Genomic DNA, 27,498 nt, shown 5'->3' on the forward strand with positions numbered 1-27,498 from the left:
CACCTGCCACCCACAGGCTGAGGATCTAGGAAGAAAAATACTGGCCCTAATTCAAAAGCACAAGATAGAAGCTGATCAGGGCTGTGAATTATGGAGTAGGAACCTTTATTCCCATGCAAAGCCACAGAAAATACTCGTTTTTGCTACAGGAAGAAGAAAGATAAGCATAATTCTCATTGTGGTGAAATTACCACTTCTATTACCAACATCATTACTTGTTGAATTCATAATTCATGACCCATCACTCACCGCTGAAACCTGACATTTACATGTAGTGGTATTTCTTGTGGAACAGGAAAAGCAGTCAGTGAAAAATGACCACTGGCACATAGCTCTCCTGAAATCTGGAGGGTCACAAATACACGGCAACCAGCCTGGTACTGGGCTGATTGATTTTCAGTAATGTCAGGCTTTGTAAGATGAAACCTTTCCCACCAGGAAAAATGAATGCATTTCATCCAGTTATATCACAATTTGAAGTGGCCTATGTATTGGCACACTTACTTCTTATTCTTTTTGCATTACTTTGTTTCGGGATTTTTGAAGTGCTGGAACTCTAGTTTGGTTTGACTTCTCAGTGCAAGAATAAGGGAGTTGACTTAATTTTGATTTCTAAGGCAATGAATTTATGAATAGATCATTGGACTCGAGGTTTATATAGCCAATTAATTTAAGGTATTAATCTGCCTATTGTAGGTGCCCATAAGTATTAATTGAATAAACTAATGAATAAAGTTAATCACTCAACAAATATATATTAGTGCCTAATATATGTAATACATTGCACTAGTTGATAATAATGCTAGTAATCAAAACAGAGTAAGAAACTGTCTCATCTCATTAGATATGTTTTCTCAAATACCGCTCCACTTAATCCTTCCCTGGCAACCACATTGAAAAGTACCAGTTTACCCCACCCACCTCCCAACCCATCCAACAGAAGTCTCTGCTTTCTATCTGACAAACCTTATATTTTGCTATTTATTTTTATTATTTTTCCCTGACTATAATGTGTGATGAAAAAAAGCGGGAATTTTGTCTGTTTTGTTCACTACATTATTCCCAGCACCCAGAACAGTGTCTGGCACATTGTAGGCACTCAATGAATGATTTTTGAATAAACGAATTAATGAATGAACAGAATTCTCTCTTCGGTGCATTTGAGATTTAGTGAAAGAAACGTACAAATCAATCATGCAATGCAATAGGTCTTACAATTGATGTAGATGGTTGGAATCTGGAGAGCAGGGACTTTTTCTCGTATGACTGCTATATATCCACAGATCTACGATACACGTTATTTAAATGTTTATAGCACAAGTGCTGTGATAAATGCTTTTTAAATAAATGAATAAATATTTATGTGATGTCAGGTTTTTAATCTATCAAAGAGTATTTATGGGGGTAAAATGTCCTGCATACTAAGGCTCTCTGCCTGATGACCTACCTTCATGCTTAATTTTCTTTTAGTGCTATTGGCTGGGGAATGCAGCCAGAATCATCCTGAGTGGAGAGCCTTCTTACACAGATGTCTGTTTAGGGTGTGGGGAAGAGACTCTTCACACACTGTGAGGAAATACACCATGCAGATTTTAAATGAATCTGCTAAGTATAGACGTGCAGCTAATCTGTTTATTTTGAGACCTTCATATAACACAGATAGTCTGGTTTATTCTTTGAGCAGATATTGATTAAACACTTTTTACATAATAAGCATTATGCAAGGTAATTAGGATACAGTAATAAGACAGACTTGGTTTCTGATTTCATGATACAGTTGAATGTAGCCCGCTGTGTTAGTATGCTCTCTCTATGCTTTTCTGTTCCTCTGTCCCTGACTTCTTTGGGGCTAACTGAATATTTTTGGTATTCCATCAATTGGCTTTTTAACTGTACCTCCTTTTACTATTATTTACTTGTTTCCCTAGCATCTAGAGTTTGTAATATGTCTCCTTCACTTAATCAGACTACTTAGCATGAATATTGTACCACTTAGTGTAAAATGTACTATCAGTAAAAGTTCCATTTACCTTCTCCTATGTCTTCTGCTATTGTCAGAAATTTTATATCCACAAATGTAACGAACTCCACAATACTTATTTTTGTTTCATACAAAGGAAATAAGAGGAAATAAGACACTATTTTATATTTGTTCACATATTTTCAGTTTTTCCTTCATTTTGCTCTTTACTTATTTCTACCTGTAGATGTTCATACCACGTCATTTCCTTTAAGCCTGAAGAAATTCCTTTAGTACTTCTGGTAATGCAGCTCTGGTAGCTATGGTTTTTCTCAGCTTTACTGTATCTGAAAATGTCTTTATTTCACTGTCCTTCTCAAAAGATTATTTTCACTGAATATAGAATTCTGAGTTGAAAGTCTTTGTAGTCCCTCAGCACTCATTCCATTGTTTTCTGGCTTCTATTGTTTCTGATGAGAAACCATTCTCATATATTATTTTACCTCTGTATGTAATATGTCCTTTTCTTCTAGGTTTGGGGTTTTTTTTTAAGTTTTTTTTTTTTTTCTAATTTTTTTACCAGTTTGTGATATGCCTATGCATGAGTCATCTTGTATTTAGATCATGGCTCAAAAAGTTTTCTGGGTCTGTACATTAATGTTCATAACTAAATTTGGAATATTTGGGACACTTTTTTCAAACTCCTCTCTTTTTATCTTATTTTTTATCTTATTCAAGCTCATAAATCTTTTTTCAGTAGTCCCTGTCTGATGTCCATCTAAAGAAGTGTTTATATTTTTGATATTTTACTTCTCATTTTTAGAACCTTCATTTATTTCCTTTCTATAGTTTTAATGTTATTGCCAAATGTTTTCAACTATTTACTGATTATGACCATCTTTTTTGCTAATGTCATTTTGACATCTGTGTCATCCCAGAGTCTATTTCTATCGATTGTTTTTCTTAAAATCTTGATTATGGGTCACATTTTTCTGCTCCTTTACATGTTTGTTCATTTTTGGTAGCATGACGGACATTATTACAATACATTGTAAGGAATTTGGAATTTGTTATGTTCTTTTCAAATGTGTCAAATATTTTCTTGAAGGTATTCCATAGTTACTAGCACTTCCTTTTGGTCTTACCAACTTTCGTTCTACTGTTTGTTAGGATAGGTTAATTTTGGTTTTATATGTAGTCATGGGGTGTGGCCTTTACCCTGGGAAATGATCCTTACTCCAAGAACATAGTCTCTGAGCTCTCCAGTGAATGCCAGTGGTATTTAATGCAGCACTGCACTTTACTCCTTCATTCCTTCCTTTCCTTTTGTTTTTCTTTTCCTTTTTATTTTTCTTTTCTTTTCTTTTCTTTTTTTTTAATGAAGTCAGAATTTCAATATTTCCCAGCATGACATGACTTCTGGTATTTCCATTCAATTCTCAGCCCTTTAGCAGCTTCTGCCTCCTAAGTATCATGGAGTCTGATCCTGAACATGCATCACTCAGGCCTTGATCAGTGACTATATTAGGCAGGCTTCTCTAGAGAAACAGAATCCATTGGAGACAGATAGATAGATAGATAGGTAGATAGATAGATAGATAGATAGAGATACAAAGAAAGAGATTGATTATGAAAGAATGGCTCACACAATTATGGAGGCTAAGAAGTCCCCCAATCTGCCATCTGCAAGCTGGAGGTCCAGGAAAATTGGTGGTATAGTTCCAGTCCAAACCCAAAGGCCTGAGAACCAGGAGCCCCAATGTTTGGGAGCAGTAGAAGATGGATGTTCCAAATGAGGCAAAGAACAAATTCACCCCTCCTCTGCCTTTTGTTCTATTCAAACCTTCAACTTACTGGATGATGACCACTATCATTGGTAAAGGTGATTTTCTTCACTCAGTCTACCAATTTGAATGCTAATTTCTTCCAGAAACATCCTCACAGATACCCTCAGAAATGATGCTTTACCAGCTATCTGGGCATCTATTAGCTTAGCCAAGTTGAACACAAAATTAACCATCACAATGACCCACATTTAGTCTTCACACAAATCCTCCCCTCTGACACACATAGCAGAATCTCTCTTTTCCTACACCCTCTCCTGAAAATTCCAGTCCCTTTAGGAGTCCAGAATTCTGATGTCTGCCATGTCATCTCAGTAAGCGTGGTCTCCACCTCTCGGAACTATGGAAAGGACAAGCCACTTGGCAGAGAGAGACAGGGCATTTGTGGAACTCAACTCTTGGGTTTCTTTTCTCTCTTGCACTACAGTTCTACATTGCTTGTTTTTCAGTACTTGAGAACAGTTGCCTCATGTGGCTTGACCAGTATTATGGATGCTTATAGTGGGATAGCACATTCATCAACATTTACTCTCTAAAGCTGGAAGTAGACATCTTCAATCTTACACCGCAGTAAGGAAGACGTATGTCAAATATATAATTGAGTCATCAAGTGTTTTAATTATATTCATGATAATGCCATGAAAGAGAAATATAGGAAACTCTAGGAGCATGTAATAGAGCTGTTCATAATCTAGTTCCGTTCATCATGCAGGGTTTTTCAGAGAGTGATTATTGACCTGAAATCTCAAAGATGACAAGAGTTATCAAAGCCACAAGGAGGTAAAACAAAAGTTCAGTGAGAGGTAATAGCACCTGGAAAGGACCTGTGGTAGGAGGGCCCAAAGAACTGAAAAAAAAAGTTAATATCTAGCATCTATTGAAAGTACATTGTGAACAATCACTGTGTTAGATGCTTTATATTATATCATTAGATTCTAATAGAGACGATTACTAATCCATTCTGTTGATGAGGACACTGAGATTCAGAGAAATTCAGTAACCTTACCAGTGCCATAAAGTACTGAGATCTGAATCCAGGTTGTTTTAATACAGTGCTTGAACATTCAACCACTACACTTTAAGGGAAAAAGAGCAGAATGATCTGTAGCAGAGAAGGGGGCGGAGATAGGGGAAGTTTTATGATGTCTGCATCCTGACTTACAGAAGCTAAAGTTCTCATTGAGGAGAAAACACTGTCAAAACAAGGTAGATTAAGGAGTGCACTTGTTGCGATGAGCACTGGGTGACATATGGAATTGTTGAATCACTGTATTGTACACCTGAAATTAATATAACACTGTATTTTTACTACACTGGAAATAAAATAAAATGATTAAATTAAATTAAATTAAACTAAATTAAATTAAATTAAGTTAAATTAAAATGTTTGCCTTTCCACGTATTTTGGGAAATTTTATGTTATTTTTAACATTTATGATAAATCGTTTTCCTATTTATTTGGACAGTAAAGCCCCTAGAGAATTTGAATAATGTCTGTAGTCAAATAAAAGTTGATTTATCCATCTACCAGGGGTAAACAAAAAAGTTAGAAATTATACACAATTTCTATTTAAATATACTTCAAAATGGGATCTTTATTTTTTTTTTAATTTTTTTTTCAACGTTTATTTATTCTTGGGACAGAGAGAGACAGAGCATGAATGGGCGAGGGGCAGAGAGAGAGGGAGACACAGAATCGGAAACAGGCTCCAGGCTCTGAGCCATCAGCCCAGAGCCCGACGCGGGGCTCGAACTCACGGACCGCGAGATCGTGACCTGGCTGAAGTCGGACGCTTAACCGACTGCGCCACCCAGGCGCCCCCAAAACGGGATCTTTAAACTATGTTCTTACAACCAAGATCCTTTAGTATAAATCCTTTTGTTTCACAAAGAAAAGACAAAAACCCAAAGAAGTTTAATTATCTGTCCAAGGTCACTCAACTTGAAATAGTAAAACAGGGACTGAAGTCTGGGACGTCTGACTCCTGATTAGAAACAGCAACCTGTCTACCTTGTAGTTCCAAGAGAATTTCAAAAGATGTTCCAAGGAAGAACATCATTAATTAGCAAATTGGGGTAGAATCAGGGAGTGACCAGTAATAGTTGTGAATGTTTAGGAAACAGGTAGATCCCTCCATACACCCAGAGCTGAGGGTCAAGCAGCTGTCACATAGAGTGAGCTTGGCAGGTATCGGAACCTAAGGGAAAAAGAGGAAATCGAGCAAATGGCAAATATTTCTTGAGTGTTTGCCTCAATTTCAGGGATGATTGTGGAGTTTGGCTGGACATCAAGAAATCAAACTTGAAGTATAGGAGCTGGGTAAGAGGTACAACTACAGTCTCTCTTCTGCTGATAACTGGTAGAACCTTTGCTAATTCCTGATCATAATAGGGTCTCACTCTATAATAGGATGTGGTACCCAGAATAGTAGAGTGTCAGCACAGGAGCAACAGAGAAGATGGAACAGAGGATGGAAAAGGCCTTTCCTTCAGGAAGGTTGGAGATACAACAGAGAAAGTTTACCGGAAGCAAGTGTGTTTGAATTGAGTTTTAAAGGCTGGATGGGCCTATTGAAGTTGATAGTTGGTGGAGGGCCACTGGACTGTACATACAATGGCAAGGGGGGTTGGAAATGGCACATAGAAAGAGAAGCGCAATGTTCTACTTGGGACACTAAAATCAAGCAAAATCCTACTGACCCAGAGAAGTTTACAAAGGAGACAGCACTTAGATGAATGTGTCCCTCTTAAATGTAGAAGGAAGAAGCCACCTAAATGGTCTGCTTTATGTAAATCAGATTTATTTTACAAGTTTAAAAGCTTACTTATATACTAATCAAGGAAATGAAATCAGGTCTTGTTTTGGTATTGAAAGTAAATTTATTCACTCGTTTGTCAGACATTTATTGATCTCCACTTACGTGCCAGGCCATCAATTAGCACTTGGGATATCAAGGAAACAAGACATTTCACACCTTATAAGTGTCAAGGGCAGAGGAGAGATTTGTTTTGTGTGTTCCAACAAAGGCAAGAACAGCCTGGTTATTGGTTGATGGTCCAGTGCAAGAGGGTGGTGGAAATCTTGCCAAAGAGGGAGACAGAGCCAGCAGAGCCAGACTGGGGTCCACGGTAGGAAGTGTGTTTTGTTCCTAAGGATAATGTGAAGGTTGTAGAGGGCTTCTAAGCAGAGAAATGATATGATTTGATTTATGTATCTACTGGTTCACTGTCATCCCCCATCACAAAAGATCTATCAGGTTTTTACCCGGTTCCCACTGATGATGGGGTCACACATCTCCAAAGGGAAATAAATTAGTAGACTTGTGGTCAGAGCTCTACAATTCCATTGGAAGACGGTCTAGCCTAGATTTAAATGGATCCTCTTGTTATTGCTTTATGTTCAACACCTTCTGAACTAATTTGGAGGGGGGACAATATATATGCATCGACAGGCAAACTCAGGCTCTGGGCACTCCGAGTGGGCAAGCTGATGCTGAGCAGGGCAGCTGTGGCTCCTGACACCCAGAGTTGTTTCAAGCATTTACCAACTTGACCATCCCAGTGCTGTGGATTTTCCTTGATTCCTCCCCAACCATCGGAAGTGCTCCATCTATTCCTGGGTTAATATTTTGAGAACACACCTTGCTTCCTTTGGAATTACTCCGCTTGAGTAATTCTGTCCATTAATGTCCACACGTGAAAAATGTGAAGGATTGTTGCATCCCTGGGCATGGCAGCTTATGCTAATGAATCTGCATATCAAGGACATCTATTTTCTCATTTTCAGGGAAGGCAAAGGTACTAACAGGTGATTGCAGTGTGAATGATTTATTCAGAGCATCTATCTCCTCTGTAATCAAAGATGGGGAGCAGTGAGAACAGAAAATTGTCACGCGGGCCCTTAACTCTGGTTTGAATATAGAAATTTCAATCCAGTTAACTCTTTCAGTGCTTTTCCCAATCTAAGGCCAAAAAAAAAAAAAAAAAAAAAAAAAAGAAAGAAAAGCCAGGAGATTTTCCCTTTACTACTGGAAAGACATACTGGCGAGATTCTATTCCCGCTTGCTAACGCACCATACACTTTAATGCAACAGACGGAAAGTTTTGAACAGAAAACCTAAAAAATAAGAAAAACGGAGGGAAAAAAAAGGGATTGATTGATTTTTTTCCTTCCGGGGTCCCAACCCACTGCCTGTGATTGCCTGAGCAGATGGCTGCCTCCATACCCTGCCTGCCCAGCTTCCTGTGCTCAGCCGTGCGGCATGCCCGTTTCTCTCCGCAGACAGCATTAACAGCACCGATCGCCTGTGTTCTAGGTTTCCTCTACGCCCAGAACAGCACCAAGCGCAGCATTAAAGAGCGACTCATGAAGCTCTTGCCCTGCTCAGCTGCCAAAACGTCGTCTCCTGCTGTTCAAAGCAAGTTTATTTGTTTGTTTTCTCCCCCTCCAAACTGTTTGTTTCCTCCATGTAGGTCTGCATGCGCTGCAGTTCTCGCTTCTTAAAAAAAAAAAAAAAAAATCAGTATGTTATATTATGCAAAACCAAGTGTATTGATGTACTCTTGTTTACCTAAAGACCCAGGGGATCTTTTGCGCAGTTAGGAGGCGCACATGCTGGAAGACGAACAGCACAGTGTTAGTGACAAGAGCCTGGGCTTCAAAACACTTGGAAATCTGTGTGCGAACAGAGGGTGTGAGTAGACTCGGAGGGCTCTTGGGATTCCTATCCCCTGACTTGTTGACAGAGCGCACTTCAACCTGCATTACCTAATAGATTTCCTGATGCCCGTGTATGCATTTGGTGTGTAATTTAGATAATGCCAAACCTCAGAAACATCACAATATTAGAAAAACTACTACACAGTGGAAACTGTTGACACAGACACAAGTTATTTTCTTTGTCCACTCTCTCTGTGTCAGTCAGGGTTCTGTCGAAAAATAGAATCAATATATACCATGCATACACACACACATACATATACATATGTGTATACACATATACGTATATGTATGCACATATATACATATACACAGAAACATGTATATAAAAGTGTTTATTAAAATATTTTAGTATTTATTTGTTTTTGAGAGCGAGAGATAGAGACAGAGTGCAAGTGGGGGAGGGGCAGAGAGAGGGAGACGCAGAACCCAAAGCAGGCTCCAGGCTCCGAGCTGTCAGCAAGGAGCTTGATGCGGGGCTCGAACTCACGAACCAAGAGATCATGACCTGAGCTGAAGTCAACACTTAACCAAATGAGCCATCTAGGTGCTCCCTAAAAACGTTAGTTTTAAAGAATTGTTTCAGACGCCTGTTTTAGGTGCCCCTAAAAGTATTTACTTTAAAGAATTGGTTCACATGTGGGCTGGCGTGTCTGAAATGCATAGGGCAGCCTGGCAGCCTGGAAACTCGGACCGGATATCCTGCCCACGTTATCTAGGGCAACCTCCTTTATGTAGAGTCAACTGATTGCAAATGGTAAACAGGTCTGCAAAACACCTTGACAGCAATATTGAGATTAGTGTTGATTAACTAACTGGGTGCCTAACCTAGCCGAGTTCACACAGAAGGCTAACTTTCACTGTCTCCGTCTTCTCTTTCTCTCCAGTTTTGTGACATTCTTAAGGAGTAGAAAGTAGGAGCTAGCCAAAAGTAAATGCTTTATTTATTTTGTAAGGTTACCATATATAATTTATAATAAACCTTTACAAATATTCTGTTTACCAACATTCTTTCATGCACAATTTTTTTCAAACATCAAACAACTGTTAGAATGAGACAGAGAAGGCGGTGTTCTTTGATAGCTAGGAAACACAATATGAAGAAGCTGACTAAAACTTTTTCTAGGTGTGGGGCTATTATCCCTATCTTTGCTGGCTCTCTTTATATCCTGATGCACCATTTTATAGGAACTAATGGACTTAGTGATGTGAAAAATGAGAACACCCTAAAATGACATTAGTCTCTATAACACAAATGGAGAAAATATAGTAAGCACCTCAAACGACCAAATACATCCAGTCAAAAATCCCAGGATGAAAAAAAACAAAAAAGAAAACAAAACAAAACAAAACCCATCTTATTTCAGTGGCATTGGTTAAACACAATATATCATGATAATAAGATTTAATTCACTTATTCATTCAACATAAATGTATTATATGTCAGTTCCTATTCTGGTTCTGGGAGATATAGCAGCTTTAAAATAGCCCTACCCTACTAGAACATTCTGTGGAGAACAAGGGCAAGACAAAATGACTTTTATTAGTGACAATCTGATGTACATTTAAATTATGTATATTTAAATTATGGTTGAGATCCATTGTTTTGATCATTTTTCCCCTCATTGCACACATTACACACACCATCTAACAAACAAAAACACAACGTGTCATCAGCAACCTAGAAGGCCATAATCCCAGAATAATGCCAAAGCCCTAATCCTCCACAATATTGAAGCTGCAGGCATTTTTATTGCCACCATTTGTCAGCAAATGTTTATTAGAACCATTGCTTTTCTCATATCAACTTGGAATCAAAATTGCCAATTTACCAGAAATTCACTGCAAACGTAGTCATTTGTACACAGTAGACAGGTAAAATATAACTTTAGGATGGGTTCCAGTACTCACTTGGGAAGAACAAAATCGCCATGCCCTAATTGGTCTTCCTGCACCAATCCCTCGTAAAGCCATACCCCAAATAAATGTTCATGGAAAATGCAATGAACGTTTTAACTAAGCATGAAGGAAAAGTCAAGATGTTTCCTGAAAGGAAAAAATAAAAAATATAAAAGACTCCAAATAATGAGCAGAATAATTCTAAAAGCTGATATTTTTATTAAAAAAATGGGATTTCAGGGGTGCCTGGGTGGCTCAGTTGGTTGAACACCCCACTTCAGCTCAGGTCATGATCTCATGGTTTGAGTTTGAGCCCCATGTCAGGCTCTGTGCTGACAGCTTAGAGCCTGGAGCCTGCTAGGATTCTGTCTTCCTCTCCCTCTGCCCCTCCCCTGCTCATGCTCTATCTCTCTCTCTCTCCATTAAAAATATATAAACATCAAAAAAATAAAAAAAAAATAAAATAAAAGGGATTTCATAAAACTGGCTGATATTGAACCCATGCTAGACTTGGATTGAGACCCAAAATTCTGCAGACATATCTCCCTTTCCCACTAGCCACCCTCTCCCACTAACCACCTGTCACAAGAAAGCTTCAACATGTGGAAATAGATTATTTGGAAAGGAGATCACATTAATTGCATTGCTATATCAAAAGGGTGTTATTCATGGATCCCTATCCATCATCGGACCCTAAGCAATTGGGCACAGACTGAAAAGATGATATGAAAACACAAGGCAGATGGTGAGAGCCAGGTGCCCGGAGTGCCAGAGGACCCTTAGGCCACCAGGATGAAAAGCATGGGCACCAAATGTCTGCATGCCAGACCACAGAGAACCCTATGATGAGGTTTGACAATGCTAGTTCTAGGCTTGAATGAGCTGCACTGTGGCTGAGGGAATGAATATTCGCCATCAGATCCCATGCATCTTCAAAGCTAAGGGGCTGAAACGTAGTTAACAAAGGGCCAATACTCGTTCAAAATTCCGTTTTATTTTCCACAAAGGCAGGTAAGAAAGCGTCTTCATTCCTCAGGGCAGGAAAGTGAGATTTATCAATATAATGCAAATAACCCAAGAAAAAAATTTCCTACAGAAAGGGCCCTAAACTCCTGATGAGTTATGGAGCACTTGGATCTCTATTTAAAGAACCTGAGAGTTTGGAGCGGGTCTAGGAAGACTTGTAGCATCATCTCACATCTGGGTTCCAGACAGACTCCTCTGTCATCATCGGGGAGCAACGCTGCTTCTTCAAGGAGACACCCATTTGGTGGTTGCCAACTTTGAAGAGCATTCTTCCTCACACTGTGCCCAAATCAGCCTCCTTTTTAACTTCCAACCATGTTGGTTCCAGTCCAATGCTTGAGAGTAATCTGTAGCACCTGCTCCTTCCTCCACAGGATGACCTTCCTCCTCTCCCCCCTTCTCCTTCAGAACTGGGAGGGTGAGTGGTTGATTCACAAAAGTCACTCCTGTTCATGGCAGTAGATTTATAAAGTATAAAAAAAGAAATCACACACATACACACACACACACACACACACACACACACACACAAAACACATTCCTAATCCTAGTATACCCCTCTGCCTTGAAGTAACTGCAAATAATAAATAATATCTTTTTCCATTGATGTGTGTGCATTAATGATATCATCTATACCAAATTTTATCCTTCTCTTACATTGCATACTTCCAAAATACTAACCTTGTTATTAAAACTATATTGTCATTCTTAATTGCAGCACATTATTACATTGAAAAGTGACTATATATATCTTTGACCACATTCCCTGGCTTCTGAATATTTAGATTTTTTTCCCTTTTCCCTTTTTATCCCATAATATAAATAGCACTGAGATAAACATCTCTGTGTATACATCCGTGTATGTCTTTTAGATTATTTTTCTCCTGGATTTTGGAATTATTGGAGAAAAGCATTAAATTATGTGAATGCGAGCTTCCTCATGTATATTAGTAAATTGTTTTTTGCATTAGCCTTTTAAATATTTAGACACATTATGCATATTATTTGTTGAGGGGTTTTTTTGTTACATGGATATAATATCATCAATATTTGGAAACTATAGTAATTTTTTAAATGCAGACTTGAAATATTTGTTCTGCTGTTTGCCCTTCAAATGAAAGCATTAAAAGAAGTAGCACATGACACAGAGTTTCTACATGAAACATTATTATAGACATTATTAAATTTTTGAAAATCAAACATATTACTCATCTTTAACAAAAGGCAAAAATAATAAGCCCCAACCTTTTTGTGTGAAAGCACACATCTTGACTTTGATGCTTGTCAGGCAGATATCAAATTCTAAGTGCCTTGGAAAGAGGTTGGGGAACAACAAACGTGCCTCTGAGAAGGAGGTGGCAGATCGAATCAGGACAGGAACTGAGGCTGGGGACACCTGGGCTGTGCGTTAAGGATTAGCTTTCAAGTTTTGGCCCTGTGCCCAATTTCAAGCCAAACTGTCCACTGCTCTTTGAGCACCCATCTCTAGATGCAGATAAGAGCCCTAGCCAGCTATTGGTGGCCTGGTCACCTGCACCCAATCCCCCTCCCCGACTTTCTTGTATCATTCATTGGAAGCTGTCCACTTGCTGAAATTAAAATCAGCTTTCTTTCACCTTATGCTCCCCACCCACCATCTTACTAGCCACTAAAGTCTGGCCAATTTTCTCTTTGAAATAGCTTTTAAGTGGACTTCTATTTTGTGCTAGGGCTCTTGCTCAGACCCTCGTTATGCCTTCCAAGAACTACTGAAAGAGGCAGATGGAGGCAGGGTGGGCTTTAATGTCCTTGTGGCATATATTTGAATTCCTGTTGTGCCTTCTACTAACAAAAATGGCTGGAGTTATTTAATTAAATTATTTGGCCCCTTAGTTTCCTTACTTGGTCATTTGTTTCACATTATTATTATTATTATTATTATTTTGAGAAACCATGTTTTGCCCACACAATTCTAGGGACTGGCTTTATATTGGAGGACTAAGACACATTAATTCACTGCCTTCATGGAGAGTATATGGGAAGAAAGATGATAAACATGAAAACAAAGATAATCTTAGATGGTGATGTATATTATAAAGTAAACCTGTGGCAAAATGATGGAAACTGAATGTTGGTAGAAGAGCTACTTTGAGTCAAGGAAAGCTTCTTTGATGGGGTTACTTTTGAGACCCAAAAACAAGAGGAGGCTAGTAGCATAAAGGTCTGGAGAGAAAGTTCCAAGGAAGAGACTACAGCAAGAGCAAAGGCTCTAAGGACGAAAGGAGCATAACTCATTTGTGGTACAAGAAAGACCATTGTGATCATCAGAGAAATGGGTTGTTATGGGATGAAACAAGATAATTCATACAAAGTAGTTAGTACATGAAACATCACCAGTATGAATGTACAACAAGTATTAACTCAGTTGACAGTCCCAATCGCCTTCTGAGGTAGATGTACTGTTTTACTCTGATGCACTATTTTCCTCTAATGGCTGAGAAAACTGAGGCACAGAGAAGTTAGATAATTTTTCCAATCAACAGAGTTGGGATTCTGACTCCAGAGCCTGCTGTCTTCATCACTTTATCAAGCTGAGATTCACCAGCTACCCCTGATACTGATTGTGGAAGCCTCTTTAGGTGTGTAATTATAGCTCGGTTTCCTATTTTGAATTACAAATCTTCAAATAGGAAGGAATGGTGGGAAAGCATTAGGTCTGGCCCTGTACACCCAGAAACATAGGTCGTACATCCCCATTTCACAATTGAGACCCCTGTGTCCTGAAAGGGTTTTAATGACTTGTGAAGAATCTATAAGAAGTTGGAATAAACGTACACCCCAAATCCTCTTAGTCTCATGATACAGATGCACTTATTGAATGGCTGCAAGATATAGGACTGTCATAGCAACAGAAGAACTCTTCTGGAAAAAATTCAAGGAGAGAGTGAAGGGGAATTTCTGTCTAAGCAAAAGTTCATCTTATTTTACATGTTATAAGTATTTATTATAACAATAGCAACAGCAACAATAGCCTATTACAAAGAGTGTAGCCTATTTTATATATGAGGAAACTGAGATCTATATAAAAGAAAGAATTTTCTCAAAATAACAGAGCTATTAAAGAAATCTAAGAGGAGAGACTTGACTTAGGTCCAGTATTTTCCAACACTGAAATTCTGTGATTTAGTATCAATCAGAGTCCAGGCAGGAAACATAAGGCACTTTAATAGGGCCATCAAAGGGAATTTAATGAAGGGATTATTTGCAAAGTTACGGGCAGGAATTGACCCAACGAGGCTGGTGAAACACCCAAGTCTAGTAGGAGTGAAGTCATTATTTCTGTACTGATTGTTACCAGAGAGGAAGAAAGCCATAGCTACAGCTATAACAAGCAGAGAGGGTTTCACAATAGGGATTCTGGCCCTTGGAAGAGGAAAGCAGCCACTATAGCCCAATCTCCACCAAGGAGGGATCCCAGAGGGATTCCTCCTCTCTGATCTGTTTGTGCTTCCCTTTGGCCAGAGGGTGAGAAGTTGAGATAATATCCATAGAGGCCAGTCTCCCAGACCTAGGAGAGCATGTAGAAGGATAGAGAGTGGCTCCAGAGGCCAAATGGAGATTTTCCAGACTCTATGTATCTTGGAAGCCATGGATTGGTGATCTACAGGACCAGTATCAATTCTCAGTCATACTGCTCTTCTCAGAAGTTTTGTTCCCAATTCCGTGATAGTCTGACAACTGGCTGATAAAATCTGCTGGTATTCAGTAGACAATTTTAGGTTTAAGGACTTCAACTAGCTATTTCATGAACAGCTTAGTATCAAGAAATCCCTAGCTCCTATTCTCTGGGTGAGCACAAATACTTTTTTCTTAAAAAAAAAAAAAATGCTGTCAAGTCTTTGACTATATCTCTGTATCTCCTTATCAGATAACTCTGGGTAATTTTCTTTGTCTCTCTATGCCCCAGTTTTGTTTTTCTAAAGTAATCATTTTCCCTATTTATTCAAAGGACATTATGGTGACCAAAAGATTACTTACTAGACAATAATCAGGAACCAATGCAAAGATAAAATATTAAGCACTTGATTTTATGTATTTATATTTATATACATGTTTTTATTTAAGTTCATTTCATAATATCTTCCCAATAAATCTGGGCACCCCCATTCAATCAAAATGACTGATTCACTAAATGAAAGCTTCATTCCAGTGGCTTTTGTTATTGGTTTGAACACAGGAGAGGGGATGCAACAAAATAATTTTGGGGCTAGACTACTCATAACCCAGAAGCCATAATCAGCATATTACCTTGCATAATTGCAAAACATAATTTCCTAACTTTTACTTCAGATTTTGGTATCAAAGACAGCACAATATTTCAGTGTGTTTTGTTTTGCCTGGTGGCATATTGATGATCATGGAAAGTTTTAGATGTCTCTCTTGGCAGAAAAACCATCAACACTTGGCTGTTGGAGAATTTGTTTTCAAAAAGTGACTTAAACTGCTAACATGCTGCCAATTAAAAATACAACAGTAACCTCCAGGAATTTTTTTTAATGTGTAACTTCCTCACGATTAATTAACCTCCTGTTAATTCTTTAGTGACTTTAAGTAAAAACTCTGACTGGACATATAGTCGGGAAAATTTTTGGAGGAACAAAAGTATAACTCATGAAGTTTTGTAAACTTAAGTTGCAAGGAGAAAGCAAGGTCCTTTAATTTTATGTATGAGCCTTAAAAATGTTATGTTCAAATACTCAGATGTTATTTTTATTTATTTAACAAACATCTAGTACTTACTATGTGGTTGGTACAGTTCTAAGCGCTTTGCACTGTTTAACTCATTGTAACTTAAAATAGTCCTGTAAGACAGACTCCCTTTATTAGTCCCATTTTACAGAGTAGGAAAATGAAGGCTGAGAATCACATTATCAGTAAGTGGTGTGGGGGTGGGGGAAAAAAGGTTGACCCAGAAGTTGAGCTCCAGAGTCTGTACTTTACTAGTTCTCTAGTTATGTTCAATGTTTTGATTGGCTTTAGAGGTTTTTTTTTCCACTTATCTGCTCCAACATAAGTTAAGCCTTGTGCACCCCAGATTGTCCAGAGAAATGGTGGTAGCCCCTTGAATGAGTTCTTTCCGCTCTCTGGACCTTAGTCTCACCATCTACAAAGGAGAAGCACAGACTGTGCCTCAAGTCTCCTTCCAGGTCTAGCATTGCAGGAGCCAATGAGATGGCTCCTTTTATTCCTGGCTGTGACAAATGGTGGATGCTTCAAAGGTAGCGTAAAATTTCCTCCTTTCGTGGCATTTCACCACCAATGAGAAGCAGGAAGTGGGAAAACTTAGAAACTCCACATAACCCAGATTTCATACCAGTTGGCACTATCATTTACTTGCTGTAAACTATGTGTTTTGCTAATCTGAATATTTGTCCCTTTTTTCTTTATTTTTTTTAATATTTACTTATTTTTAAGAGGGAGAGAGAGACAGACTGTGAGTGGGGGAGGGGTGGGGAGAGAGAGAGAGAGAGAGAAAGAGAGAGAGAGAGAGAGAGAGAGAGAGAGAATCTGAAGTAGGCTCCAGGCTCTGAGCTGTCAGCACACAGACCAACATGGGGCTCGAACCCATGAGCTGTGAGATCATGACTTGAGCCGAGCAGAAGTTGGACACTTAACCAATGGAGCCACCCAGGAACCCCTGCCCCTGTCTTTTTTATGGTCTTTAATAGTTTCTAAAATTCTGTATCCTGATTATATCATTCCATCTTCATAAAACTCCTGGGAGAATGACAGATCACAAGGTTATACTCTCCATGTTGCAAACTAAAACATGGAGAGATAAAGTGGCTTATCCAAAGTCACATAAGGTATTTAGTAACAAATAGAAAGATGAGCATTCTTTTTCCTGGTCAATCATATATTTACCAAGAATCTTCATTAAACCATGAATGACTCTTCGTATAAGAAAGACAGAGACAGGAGTCCCAGCACAGCTGGTTTACTGGATTTCCTGTCAACATGGCATACATTTATGGAGCACTATTTGAAAAGCAATACTTCCAGGAACAGGAGAAACTAGTATTACACTTATGTTAACTAACCAGAATTTAAATAAACACTTTAAGCAAGCAAACAAACAAACAGAATCAGACTTGTGAATTTGGAGAACAAACTGATGGTTGCCAGAGTGAAGGTGGAGAGGATGGGCAAAACAGGTTAAGGGGGGTGGGAGACACAGGCTTCCACTTATGAAATTATGGAAGGAATAAGTCACAGGAATAAAAGGCACAGCATAGGGAATATAGTCAATGGTGTTTTAATAGTGATGTATGGTGACAGATGGTAGCTACACTTGTGGGGAGCAGAGCATCATGTATAAACTTGTCAAATCACTGTGTTGTACACCTGAAAGTAATGTGACACAATGTGTCTACTATACTCAAAGAAAAATTACTAAAATTAGTAGTGGAAGGGAGAGGATCGATGTGGGACACATGGTGGAGATACAGATGGACACACTGGGAAACAGTTGGTACCACTGAGGTAAGACAGGAAAGGGGCAAAGAGATTCTACCAAAAGGATAATTGGGGGCATTAAGCAAGATGAGGAACAGAGAAGGTCACAAAAATGGGTTAAGATGATGATTTTATTTTCTACAAATTGGCTTCAAGTGTCTGAAGAACAAAAACCATTCTTGAAACAAGCTTTATTTTTAACTGGTGTATCTTTTCTTTCCAGGTTACTTATATGATTAAGTCTGTTGCTTCCCACTGGATTTTTCTACTATTTTCTTACTGTTAATGTGGGCCAAAGGGGTAGAGTTATAACTATTTATAAGAAGTTACATAGAAGCTTAGATAACCAAAAGCCTTCTCTATTTTTTCTTTTATTAATAATTTTAGGATTGGTCACTCATGTACTTTCTAATAGGAGTTATAAATACCTATTTTCCATTAGCGTTGACCTAAGAAGTAATATTTGGGCTGAACATGAATCCAGTCAATGCCAGTTTCTGCCTGTTTCGTTTAAAAAGTGAAATGGGAGCCTAACACTTCAGACTCAATTTTACACTCCACCAGGTCTATAAAATACAAAGCATTGCTATGTTAGCTGCTTAGATTGCAGGTTAAAGTTTAACTTTCTTACTTTCGAATTGCCTTCTGCCAGTGGATATAGAGCAGCAAGTGTGATAGGCAGAAGTACTTTACACGAGCATTGGTCCGTCTTCGCTTCCATGCTTCCAGAAAAAAAAAAAAAAAAAAAGAACAATAAGACAAGTTCTGGGGCTAAATAGGCAGAGGAACTTATTCACCTTTCAGCAAAGAGTTTGAGCCTTTGGGTGGAAAAAACAATTCCATGGTACATTGTAATGTTCTCTGAATCTGCTCGACAGTAGACATTCTCCAGTGAGTGTTCCTGGAAGTAATAAAATCACATTTAATTTATCTCAGTGACAGTGAAAAATTAATGAACACTTTAGGTGAACAGATGTTAGAAGGATGAGTGGCGAAATCATCATCATAATAACAGAAAGCATGCATGTAGACTCCTCCTATGATGCACCTTATGCTATGCAAATCCTTTTTATGTATTATTATATTTAATCTTTAGTTATTTTTCATTCAGTAGGAGATAGAATTATTTTGTTGTTGTTGTTGGCATTTACTCCCTTAGTGATATCACTGAGTTTCAGGGTCTTGTGTATGATTTATATGGTGATGACTCTGACATTTACATCTTTAGCCCTGACCATGATTCTCAACTCCGGACCCATATATCCATCCAGTCAGCTGACAACTCCACTTGGATGTCCAATTAGTGACTCTTCCATTAGAAGGAAGGTCTACATGAGCAAGGATTTTGTTGTTGGTGGTGGTGGTGGTCATTCTAGTGTCCATAGTGCCTTGAACAGTGCACCTGGCTCATAATAGGCACTCGGTAAATAATTAAATGAATGAAAGAACGGACAAATTGTCTCTAATATCCAGAACTATGCTAGACATTAGTGGTAACAACATAACCGGGATAGATCTCTTGTCTCCAGATGGTCACATCACAGAAGAAATGAGAGATATCCAAGCGGGTCAATGATCTGAAGCACTCAGAGCTGAAAATAGACAACCATGCACGCTGCGTGGGAGTCTGAGAATGCCTTTGCTCTTGAAAGCCTCATCCACGTTGAGATGATCCTTAAAGAGAATAGAGGGAGAAGAGGAGAAAGAAAGGCAGATCCATGTAGAAAGAGATGGTATAAGCTAGAGGATTAAAGTTGACAATGCAGGCTTCGTTCAGAGAATAGCAAATTGTCCAAGAGATGATGTCATAAGGTGTGTGGGGAAAAATGACAGGCAGTAAAGAGAAATTATTGTCTCAAATTCCACTCCAAAAACTGGTCCTTATTCCTTTGTTAAGACCAAACTGAAAGAGTATAAAAAGTCTATTTTATTTATTTTTAAAAAAATTTTTAAATGTTTATTTATTTTTGAGGGAGACAGAGTGTAAGCAGGGGAGGGGCAGAGAGAGGGGGAGGCACAGCATCCGAAGCAGGCTCCCGGCTCTGAGCTGTCAGCACAGAGCCCGATGCAGGGCTCGAACTCCTGAGCCGAAGTCAGATGCTTAACCGACTGAGCCAACAAGGCACCCCTAAAAGGTCTATTTTAAATGCTTTCTACACATTATTTCATTTCAATCTCTTGACAGCCCTTTGCAGTAAGTCCTATTATTGTCCTCCTTTATGGATGAAGAAACTGAGGCATAGAGAGGCTAAGGCACTTTGCCCAAGGTTACAGAGCTAACAAAAGTCAGCAAAGGGATTCAAACTCAAGAAGTATAATAACAGACTCCTCACTCCTGAAGATTCTAGAACAATGCTTCACTAGTAAGTGTGTAATAATTATTAATAATCATAATTGCTTCCCTTTATTGATCACTGTATGTAATTCAAACAGTCTCTCAAAACAACTTCATGAAATTTATATGAATATTATTCCCAGTTTATAGATTTTAAAATTGAGGTTTGGGGAGGTCAAACACATCATCCAGGATCAGAATTGATAAATAGACTCAGGAGAGAGAAATTGGAGCAACTGAATAATTTGCTAGAACGAGTACTCCCAGGCACCTTTCTTTTTTATTGTAAGGGTGGCAACAGATGTTTCTGTCATTAACACTCATAGTTCTACAAACAAGAACAATACTATGATTGTTTACTATGTGCAAGTCACACGTACGAGCTCATTTAATGCCCAAGGTCTCCCTACACTATACTATCAGGTTAGATTTTATGCTCACCTTTATACCATTGAACGTATGGCAGATGTAAGGCACAGAGAGTCTTGCTAACTTATCCTAGTCACACATAAATGCCCAGATGACATGTGGACTAAGCAATTGGCCTTTCTGTAAACCAAGAACTAGCTTAAACCTAGAAGGAACATAGCATAACCTAGATCACTGCTCAGTTTTCCTAATGCTCCGTTTTAAATAGGACCATGACAGATAAATGCTTTGTAGCAAAGAGTTACTGGCATCCCTGATATTAGCCCCAAAACATCCCCCCAATACGCCACAAGATATGCAGCAATTTATTATTACTAACCTTACCCAAACTCTTTTTAACTCCCTAGGTAATAGACTCCAGCTGTTTATTCTCTACTTACTAAAACAACACAAAACCCAGTAACATCTTATGAATTGAACATTATATTTTACGTAAATAAAGTTTCTATCTGTCTAGTTCATACCTGATAATGAGTGTTAACTAGACTTATTGTGGTGATCATTTTGCAAAATATGCAAATGTTGAGTCATTATGTTCTATAGCTAAAACTAGTATAATGTTATATATCAATTATACCTAAATAAACAAATGAATACATAAAATTTCCATATGTTTATTCTTCTACAATGGGTTTTAAATTAATGTTTTAAAAATGTATCACTTGTATATTACCTTCTGAAAAAAAGTAAAGAGAATAAAGCCTTTTCCTAATGACCAAGATCAAAATTTGGTCATTGACTGATTTCTTGTTATTATTACTTACTATAATATGTGCCTTTCCAACTTTATGTTTCCTCCTCTGTTGTCAGGCAATCAGCTGTCACTTCTAGACTTTAGAGTCATTAAACTTGGGTTTAAGTCCTCACTTATAGCTTCCAACTTCTATGTCCTTTGTAAGTTGCAACATTTCTTCCAATACTGATTTCCCTCATCCATAAAAGCAGGGTGACAATATTTGTGCATAGGGTAACCGTGAGGTTTAGCTATAATAATGAAACTGAAAATAATTTTGTTTACTACAAAGTACCAGCTGTCAAATGTTAGGTATTATTATTGTGACTCTGGGCTTCTTTTAGTTTGCACTCCCCCATCCTATCCCCAGCTGCTTCCAATGTGGAGTTAGAAGCGTATTCAAATTGTGGCTATAATAAGCATGGGGACATCCTTAATGAGATAGGACTTGTGACAGGCATGTGGCAAATTGCTGTACGAGGAGTCAAGGAGAGCGGGATCTAGGTCCAGATCTGCTGCCAATGTGCCCAAAGGCCTTTGACATACAACCAGTAGTGCTAACACTCTATATTTTAATATAAATTTACAAAGTCAAGGGGCCGAATTCAAAAGCTGTTCAATGCGAGGGTGGCTAGGTGGCTCAGTTGAGTGTCAGACTTGATTTTGGCTCAGGTCATATCTTGCCTCAGGTCATGATCTCATGGTTCCTGAGATCCTGCACTGTCAGCGTGGAACCTGCTTGGGATTTTCTCCCTCTCTCTCTCTGCCCCTCCCAGCTCACGCTCTCTCTCTCTCTCTCTCTCAAAATAAATAAACAGTAAAAAAAAAAAAGAACTTCAATTCTAAGGTAACTCTATTTTCTGCCTAGAGCCCCTTTGCTACTAATTTTCTGATTCTAGGTTGGGTGTGTGATTTCCAGATAAGTGAAGGATCATTCTCCTTCCTTTTCTTTGGCAGGCGGAACAACACAATAGTTACGTGAATCCTTGCACTGGACTATCCAGAGTTCATACTCTGGCCATGTAACCTTGGGCAAATTACTTCATCTCTCTGTGCCAGTGTCTTCATCTGTAGAACAGAATTTAGTGTCCGTGGTGTGCTGATGGGGATTTTAGGAGTTAATATAAGTAAAGTGCTTACACAGAGCAAACACTATAAAAAATGCTATGCTATTGTTATTTGATTTTAGAGACAAACTAGAGAAAGTCTGTCAAACTTGAAGAGAAAATTTTTTGTTAGGCCATTTTTAATTTGGTGAGCTATCATGGGCTTTCTTCATCTCTCTCCATGTTTCACTGTTTTTTAAATTTTCTCTTTGATCGTATTTCCTCTCAGCTGTTGACTTTCCTGGCTAGAATATCAATCTGTTGGGTCTATCTTTATGTGTAAGTTCAATCACATCCCTTGTTTCCTTCTTCCCAAACCCCAGCATTTCTACTGTAGATTTTCTCTCTGTGTATAATGACTTACAATATAATTTTTACATTGCTCATTTACCAAAGAGCAAGAAGACCCACCATCTAGGAAATCAGAGCTCCTATCATAGGGAGTCACGCATGGCTTGCTGCAGTAATAATATGGTTAACACTAATAACAAGTGTTCCAATTAGGTGATTCTATTTTAAAATCTAAGCTTGTGTGAAGAGTTATTATTTATGTTTCTAAATAAGGTAGAGACAATCCATTCATAAGTTCTGTGAAAAATATCTCCAGCCATTTACCTCTGAGTAGTTATATTTTATAAGTGCTTGAATTCGGTCATGAAATTGGAGAGTGATTCAAGCTCTCCTGGAACGGAGATTTCAGTGTCATTGCCCACAACCACCTCTAACAGAAGACATTCAAACTAATTGGCCATTTTGAAAATACTTTTCATTTCCTATCTGATATATATTTATGTAAATGTTGAATAGTATAAAGTACTAATTATAAAGGGCTTTCTTGGTCCCAACATCTTTTCAGGGCCAGAACTGAATAAACACATGTCTGACTAACACAAATTGGGGGGATTCTAGTTGTTCAGGGTGGTCTGGGATGTGCTAGGCCTCCCACAGTGTTTTGGGTGGATTGATTGCTTTCTACTCCTGGTCTGTGCTCCATTAGCTTGGAGTTAATTGCTCATGTACTCTGCATGTGCAACTGAAAATAGCTCTGGGTGGCTGGATAGGTGTGTGGTCATGAACACAGCAAGAGTCAAGAGGCTCCCATATCTCCCTTTTTTTGAGATAAAGCATTTAATGTTGGCAAGGTTTAAACAGTTGCTTACAGCACTTGTCCCAGGTTTGAACTCCCCATCCGGAGAAGTCAAATGATTGAACAGAAAATAGGAAGACAGGTTTGTGTCAGATCTCACCTCCCCCACTTATCAGCTCTGCGAACTTCAGCAAATTCCTTAATCCTGAAAACCAGTTTCCTCAACTGAGTACAACGCCGGCCCCTCTGATACTGTGAAGGTTGGAGTTAAGGAATGGAGCGCTGGTGTATATGGCATCCTATTAATGCCTGTTCAAAGTTTCAAAATTGGAAGAAAGAGAGGAAAGAAATTCCATCGGTGCCATGTGCAATAGCTTTTGAAATCTTCACATGGACAGCTTTATCTCTGTCCTGCTGGGTCAGATGTGAACATTAACAAAACAATAGCTAACATCTTCTTATTCTAGCAGGTCTCACAAATAGTTTCCAATATGTAATAGTCAAGAATCTTCAAGCACTATTTAGCATAAATCTAAAACCTGGAGTAAAAATCACCCCCACCTCCAATAACTGCCACCGAACCAAGCTTCTGTAAATCATTTGTAACATTATCATTAGGAGGTGATCACCCTCATCATGATTTTATTGCCACGCTGATTAAGTCACAATTAAACCAATTTAGTAAAGGGTAAACATTGGGAATAAAGACTCAAAGGTTACTTTTATAGATGAGATAAAGCAATATAAGTCAAGCCAGCTGAATCTTTGGCTAGCCAAATCAATTTCAGCTCAAATAGAATTAAAATAATTTTTTTTAATGTTTATTTATTTTTGAGCAAGAGACAGAGTGGGAGTCAGGGAGCGGCAGAGAGAGAGAGAGGGAGACAGAATACGAAGCAGGCTCCAGGCTCTGAGCTGTCAGCACAGAGCCCCACAAGGGGTCAGAACCCATGAACCGTGAGATCGTGACCTGAGCCGAAGTCAGATGCTTAACCGACTGAGCCACCCAGGAGCCCCTCAAATAGAACTTAAAAGTCATGGTATTTATGATTCATTTTATAATAAAAAATGGATACGTTATGTAAAGAAGGGTCATGTTGTATTAAGAAATGGACCTCCTATAGATACATCTACTATGTTTGGGAGGCTTATTCATTGATTTCCCTTTTTTTTTTTTTTTTTTTTCTAATTGAGCATCTTTAGTGTGCCTAACTAGATACTGGCAGACTCATGTAGCCAGTGGTCTGGCAGGACCTAGGTAGAAGGAGGCAGTAGCCTCCCAGTGTCCATGCTATGATGAAGCAAGTCTCCTCTCTATGTGCCCAGCCTGGGTTCTAAACCAACTTTCCGAATGGAGTGACATTGTTCATAAAATGGTTTTATATCAGCATTACAGCCTTTGTTTCCAAAAACCTGTTTTAGGGAGGCAGACCTCACACTCATATTTGTTTGTAAAGCAAGATGTTCTGTAGTTATGTTCTGGAGGGTATGGTTTGATCTCGGGTAGAGTCAGGTTTGCATAAGTGTAGGTCGGGCAGTAATCTTCTACTGTACTGTAAGAGAAGTTGCGAGAAGGAGGAGAAAGACGCCTATTTTTAAAACTCATTCTGTAAATTCCAATTTCCAGCCCACCTGAGTCACGACCTGAAGGGACTATTTACTCAGACGTAGGACAACCTTGGCCCTGAGAGAGTTAAATCTAGGAAACAAATAACAAAAAGAGACAGCTGGGAAGCTCAAGGATGTCTGGGTTTGGGAATTAGTTGTCTGATTAAAATTAAATCTGTTAGAAGATTCATGAATTAAAATGCTGTTTGTATTCAGCTTGTCTCGGGATGCAAAAGCAGCACAGAATTAGCAACTCAGCAAGATGCCTGCCTACTTAAATCTTGGCAGAGGCCTGAACATGATTCAGGTGGCCAGGGTCCCACCTGGTTCTGGTTTTAATCTCGGACAAACCACCCAGCCTTCTTGAACCTCCATTTCTGGGCAGCCAAATGTGTCAAAGCAAACAGACTTTTTGGTGTTTTTCCACCTCTGAGACAGCATCCCTTCCACACCTATTCTCTTTGTTTCTAAATCAGTACAGTTTCAACAGCCACCATGGTGATCTCTCGAAGGTGCTCAGACATGTTTCCCCTGAGGTATGGGGGGTTCACTGGCAACCTGAAACATTTTTCTGCTAGGATTTTAGACCAAAATATATAACTGTTGCCATCTCTAAAACCAGGGATCAAATCCCAGCTCTGTCCCTTACTAGCTATGTGACCCTGAGTAAGTTACTTAAGCTCTGTAAGTCCCAGTTTATTCTTTGTAAAATAAGGGCAAGAATAGGTCTCCCACAGCATTTTTATCAGTATTAAAATGAGATGATACACAGCCAGACTCAGAGCAAAAGCTCTCTGTAGAGTCATGATTTTTATTAACAATCTCAGCAGAATGCTTAAAAAGTTGGACTTTAAGGTGCTAAAGACACCTGTGTGCCTCATGACTAACCAGTGATTTGACCTTGAACAAGTTAGACCTTCCAAACCATAGTTTTCTCATCTATAAAATGGGGATGCAGATCCCTCTTTTGAAGGGTGTTGCAAAGTTTAGATGATATCATTGGCTTCCCGACTGTCTCGTGCTCACTGAGCAAACTTTGCGGGTAACAAGACCCGCTTTTATTAGTGTTGTGGATCATTTGAATATATGTGGCTGTATCCGTTTCTTAGGACTAGCATAACAGAACGCCACTGACTGGAGGGCTTGAACAGCAAACTTATGTTCTCACAGTGCTGGAGGCTGCAAGTCCAAAATCAAGATGCCTGCAGAGTTGGTTTCTCCTGACACCTCCCCCACTGGCTTGCAGATGGCTGCTTCCTTGCTGTGCTCACACACGGCCTTTCCTGTGTGTGTGTGTGTATTCCTGGTGTCTCTCTCTCTTCTTATAAAGACACCAGTTACATTGGATCAGGGTCCCTATGACCCCATTTAATGTTAATACTGCCTTAAAAGCTATATCTCTAGGGGCACCTGGGTGGCTCAGTCAGCTGAGTGTCCGACTTTGGCTCAGGTCATGATCTCTCACCGTTCATGAGTTCAAGGCCCACGTCAGACTTTGCCCTGATGTTGGGGAGCCTGCTTCAGATTCTGTCTCCCTATCTCTCTGTCCCTCTGCTAGCTCACACCCACTCTCTATCTCAAAATTAAATAAACATTAAAAAAAAAACCTTTTAAAAGCTGTATCTGTACACACAGCCATATGGGAGGTTAAGCCTTCAACATACAAATTTTAAGGGGACACAATTCAACCCACAATGGGGCCAGAAGTCAGAATGCTGGGATTAAGGAGAAAGCAGGAGGTAGAAAATGGGCCCAGTGGACCCATTTTCTGAGACATTTGACAGTGCAGAAAGGAGAGGAGAAAAAAAAAGGTTATTTTTATCATTGTTACTTCTGTGTTGAGAGAGAATATGACAAAGTAGAAAGAACATTTGACATCATGGATTTGGATGTAATCCCTGTGTCTATATTTCTCTTGTGTGACATCTGGTCACTCATTTTTTCACCTCTATAAGACTGAGTATCATATGTGTAAAAAAAAATGGACAATTATGGGGTGCCTAGGTTAAGTGACCAACTTCAGCTCAGGTCATGATCTCATGGTTCATGGGTTCGAGTCCCGCATCGGGCTCTGTGCTGAACGCTTGCTTAGAGCCTGGAGCCTGCTTTGGATTCTATGTCTCCTCTCTCTGCCCCTCCCCTGCTTGTGCTCTGTCTCACTCCATCTCTCAAAAATAAATAAATGTATAAAAAATGTTTTTAATGGACAATTATATTTGAGGTTATTTTGAGGACTTGAATTATATCAATGGAGCA

The 27,498-nt window shown here is 38.9% G+C and overlaps 1 protein-coding gene across 2 annotated transcripts in view; it reads left to right on the forward strand.

The window, feature by feature from the left end:
- The window catches only part of KCNIP4 (potassium voltage-gated channel interacting protein 4), a 223,975-nt gene that overhangs the window by 84,123 nt on the left and 112,354 nt on the right, over positions 1-27,498 (forward strand). The window contains exon 1 of one of the 2 annotated variants that reach the window (XM_053217520.1): positions 5,402-8,226. The exons of the other annotated variant lie outside the window; for it this stretch is intronic. Within the exon in view, the coding sequence (XP_053073495.1) occupies positions 8,015-8,226 (212 nt within the window). The 5' untranslated portion in view covers positions 5,402-8,014. Of the gene's footprint in view, positions 1-5,401; positions 8,227-27,498 lie in introns of those variants that run through there. 2 annotated transcript variants of the gene reach the window in all.

This window comes from Acinonyx jubatus, chromosome B1 (genome assembly GCF_027475565.1).
Source record: "Acinonyx jubatus isolate Ajub_Pintada_27869175 chromosome B1, VMU_Ajub_asm_v1.0, whole genome shotgun sequence".
NCBI lineage: Eukaryota > Metazoa > Chordata > Mammalia > Carnivora > Felidae > Acinonyx > Acinonyx jubatus.